The 3,443-nt window shown below is 66.9% G+C and overlaps 1 protein-coding gene across 1 annotated transcript; it reads left to right on the forward strand.

Moving 5' to 3' along the window:
• The first annotated feature begins 1,053 nt into the window (after positions 1-1,053).
• POU3F3 (POU class 3 homeobox 3) lies at positions 1,054-2,562 on the forward strand. The gene has a single exon (XM_077135121.1). The coding sequence runs from the start codon at positions 1,054-1,056 to the stop codon at positions 2,560-2,562; it is 1,509 nt and encodes a 502-aa protein (XP_076991236.1).
• Positions 2,563-3,443: the final 881 nt, after the last annotated feature.

The following is a 3,443-nucleotide window of genomic DNA, read 5'->3' on the forward strand; positions in this document are numbered from 1 at the left end:
AACAATTCGACCTCATTTTTTTTTTCCGGTTCATTTTTTTTTCCTCCTTGTTATATTTGTTTCCTAATTTCTGCCCAAAAGGAAAGATGTCGCATCAGACTGTGACTGTTGCGAGGAGCATGAAAAAGGACTCTTGTTTCAGAGGCAGCCAAGAGCTCCGGCAATAGCAACTTCGGAGAAATGCATCATCGCAGGAAGTTTTCCTAGGACAGCACAAAACTTGAAAGGAGAGGACCAGAGGGGGGGAGCGGGAGCCAGCCTCCCCTGTCGGCGCCCGCGAGCAGCCAGCATCACCGCACCTTCCAGGCAGGAGAAAGTTTTCCTCCTCTGAGCGAGAAACACAGCCAATGCGTTCCTGAGGAGCAGGAAGCTCCGGCAAGGGCAGGAGCTGGGCCGGCTGCTGAGGAGCCATCATCCCGTGAAGGAAGCAAAGAACAGCTTCTTCCTTTGTTGTCTCCCGTGAAACCTCCACTTAACAGGTGACCCGAGCGCCCCGCGACCGGGCCGGAGTCCACGACCGGCCCGCGTCCCGGGAGGAGGCGCGGCAGCCCAGGAAGAGCGGACCTAGAGTGGGCCCCCTCCCCGGCCGGCCAGTCCCGCTGGAGCGAGCCGTGCGCGCCGGGGCTGGGGGGGAGCCACGACCCTCCTTGAAGGGGGCGGCCACGGAGTGCGCCCCGAGAAGCGAGCCCCCCTCCCCAGAGCGCTGCTGCGGCTGCTGCTGCTGCTTCTGCTGCTGCTGCTGTTGACCAAGGCCAGGCGGCGACCCCCGCACCCTGCCGAGCGGCGTTGCAGTTGCAGCTGCAGCCCCGGGCCGCGGCGGCGGCGGCGGCGGCGGGGGCGGAGGAGGAGGAGGAAGAGGAGGAGGAGGAGAAGGAGGAGGAGGAGGAGAAGGCGGCGGGGCCGGCGGGGGCCCGAGGCGGGGGAGGGGGAGGCCGGGGGGGAGGCCGAGGAGGGAGGCCGGGGGGCGCGGCGGCGGCGGCGGCGGCGGCGGCCGCGGCTGCTGCGGCGGCGGCGGCGGTGGTGGCGGCGGTGGGGTGGCGGGAGCGGAGCGGCATGGCCACGGCGGCTTCTAACCCCTACCTGCCGGGGAACAGTCTGCTGGCGGCCGGCTCCATCGTGCACTCGGACGCGGCTGGGGCCGGCGGCGGGGGCGGCGGCGGCGGCGGCGGCGGCGGCGGCGGCGGTGCTGGGGGCGGCGGCGGCGGCATGCAGCCGGGCAGCGCCGCCGTGACCTCGGGCGCCTACCGGGGGGACCCGTCCTCCGTCAAGATGGTCCAGAGCGACTTCATGCAGGGGGCCATGGCCGCCAGCAACGGCGGCCATATGCTGAGCCACGCGCACCAGTGGGTCACCGCCCTGCCCCACGCCGCCGCCGCCGCCGCCGCCGCTGCCGCCGCCGCCGTGGAGGCGAGCTCGCCGTGGTCCGGCAGCGCCGTGGGCATGGCCGGCAGCCCCCAGCAGCCGCCGCAGCCGCCGCCGCCGCCCCCGCAGGGCCCCGACGTGAAGGGCGGTGCCGGGCGCGACGACCTGCACGCGGGCACCGCGCTGCACCACCGCGGGCCGCCGCACCTCGGGCCCCCGCCGCCACCCCCGCACCAGGGCCACCCGGGCGGCTGGGGGGCCGCCGCCGCGGCCGCTGCCGCCGCGGCCGCCGCGGCCGCCGCCGCGCACCTCCCGGCCATGGCCGGGGGCCAGCAGCCGCCGCCGCAGAGTCTGCTCTACTCTCAGCCCGGGGGCTTCACGGTGAACGGCATGCTGAGCGCGCCCCCGGGACCCGGCGGCGGCGGCGGCGGCGCGGGCGGCGGCGGCCAGAGCCTCGTGCACCCGGGGCTGGTGCGCGGGGACACGCCCGAGCTGGCCGAGCACCACCACCACCACCACCACCACGCGCACCCGCACCCGCCGCACCCGCACCACGCGCAGGGGCCCCCGCACCACGGCGGCGCTGGCGGCGGCGGCGCGGGCCCGGGACTCAACAGCCACGACCCGCACTCGGACGAGGACACGCCGACCTCGGACGACCTGGAGCAGTTCGCCAAGCAGTTCAAGCAGCGGAGGATCAAGCTGGGCTTCACGCAGGCCGACGTGGGGCTGGCGCTGGGCACGCTCTACGGCAACGTGTTCTCGCAGACCACCATCTGCCGCTTCGAGGCCCTGCAGCTGAGCTTCAAGAACATGTGCAAGCTCAAGCCGCTGCTGAACAAGTGGCTGGAGGAGGCGGACTCGAGCACCGGCAGCCCCACGAGCATCGACAAGATCGCGGCACAGGGCCGCAAGCGCAAGAAGCGGACCTCCATCGAGGTGAGCGTCAAGGGCGCGCTCGAGAGCCACTTCCTCAAGTGCCCCAAGCCCTCGGCTCAGGAGATCACCAACCTGGCCGACAGCCTGCAGCTCGAGAAGGAGGTGGTGAGGGTCTGGTTCTGCAACCGGCGCCAGAAGGAGAAGCGCATGACGCCCCCCGGCATCCAGCAGCAGACGCCCGACGACGTCTACTCGCAGGTGGGCCCCGTGAGCGCCGACACGCCGCCGCCGCACCACGGGCTGCAGACCAGCGTGCAGTGAAAGGCGAGGGGCGCCGAGCGAACGAGGGCCGCCGCCGCCGCCGCCGCCGCCGCCAGCACCACCGCCCCCCGCCGCCGTCGCCGCCGCCGCCCCGACCGCGGACCCGGGTCTGCCGCGGTCCCCTCCGCCCAAAGACGGGCATGCCCACCCTTGGAGGAAAAAAAGAGAGAGACGGACCAAGGAGAGATTTTTTTTTTTTGAAGGTCAAGAAAGGGGAGGGGGCCAAAAAAATTTTAAAGCATAATACATACCCAGACTATTTTATATATACATATATATACATAACAACCAACAAAAACCGGAAGAGAAAAAGGGGGCGATCGTGAGAGCTCGTTTATACTGTGGTGGTGTTTCGTTTTTGTTTTTCAAGAAGGGTGAAGATGCCTACTGCACCGCAACTGCACTCGGGAGGTTATTCCCACCCGGAGCTGTCCTCTGTGGCAGCGGTGGACAGCACCTGTCTCATCTTCTCCTCTTAAAATAATAAGCCGCCCGCATCCTCCAAAGGGTGTCTAAAGTGATTCACGGAAAGTTTTTTGTTTGTTTGTTTTGTTTTGTTTTGTTTTTCTGGGAGCGACCTGGAAAGAAAGCAGAAGTATTGGGTTGGAGAGGGATGACCCTCTGTGCTCCGGGACCCTGTTTTTCTTGGCCATATTCACGTTATGTGGGGACAACCAGAAGGCAACTATGGAATGGGAAGGAACGAGATGGGGGGGGAGAAAGTCTGTCTCCAGAAGAAAGAAATTTTCACAGTTTAAGAGATTAACAGACTGGATAGCAAAGCCAAAAGAAAAATGAGTGTTCTCAAAGTAACCTTGGAAATGAAAGCATCACTAAAGAGCAGAGGGACGGGGGAGGGCGCAGGGGTCGCCCATCCAGGA

Source organism: Tamandua tetradactyla, chromosome 17, assembly GCF_023851605.1.
Source record: "Tamandua tetradactyla isolate mTamTet1 chromosome 17, mTamTet1.pri, whole genome shotgun sequence".
Lineage (NCBI taxonomy): Eukaryota > Metazoa > Chordata > Mammalia > Pilosa > Myrmecophagidae > Tamandua > Tamandua tetradactyla.

Coding starts and splice junctions, on each gene's coding strand:
- POU3F3 (XM_077135121.1), top strand. CDS start 1,054: ATGGCCACGGCGGCTTCTAACCCCTACCTGCCGGGGAACAGTCTGCTG.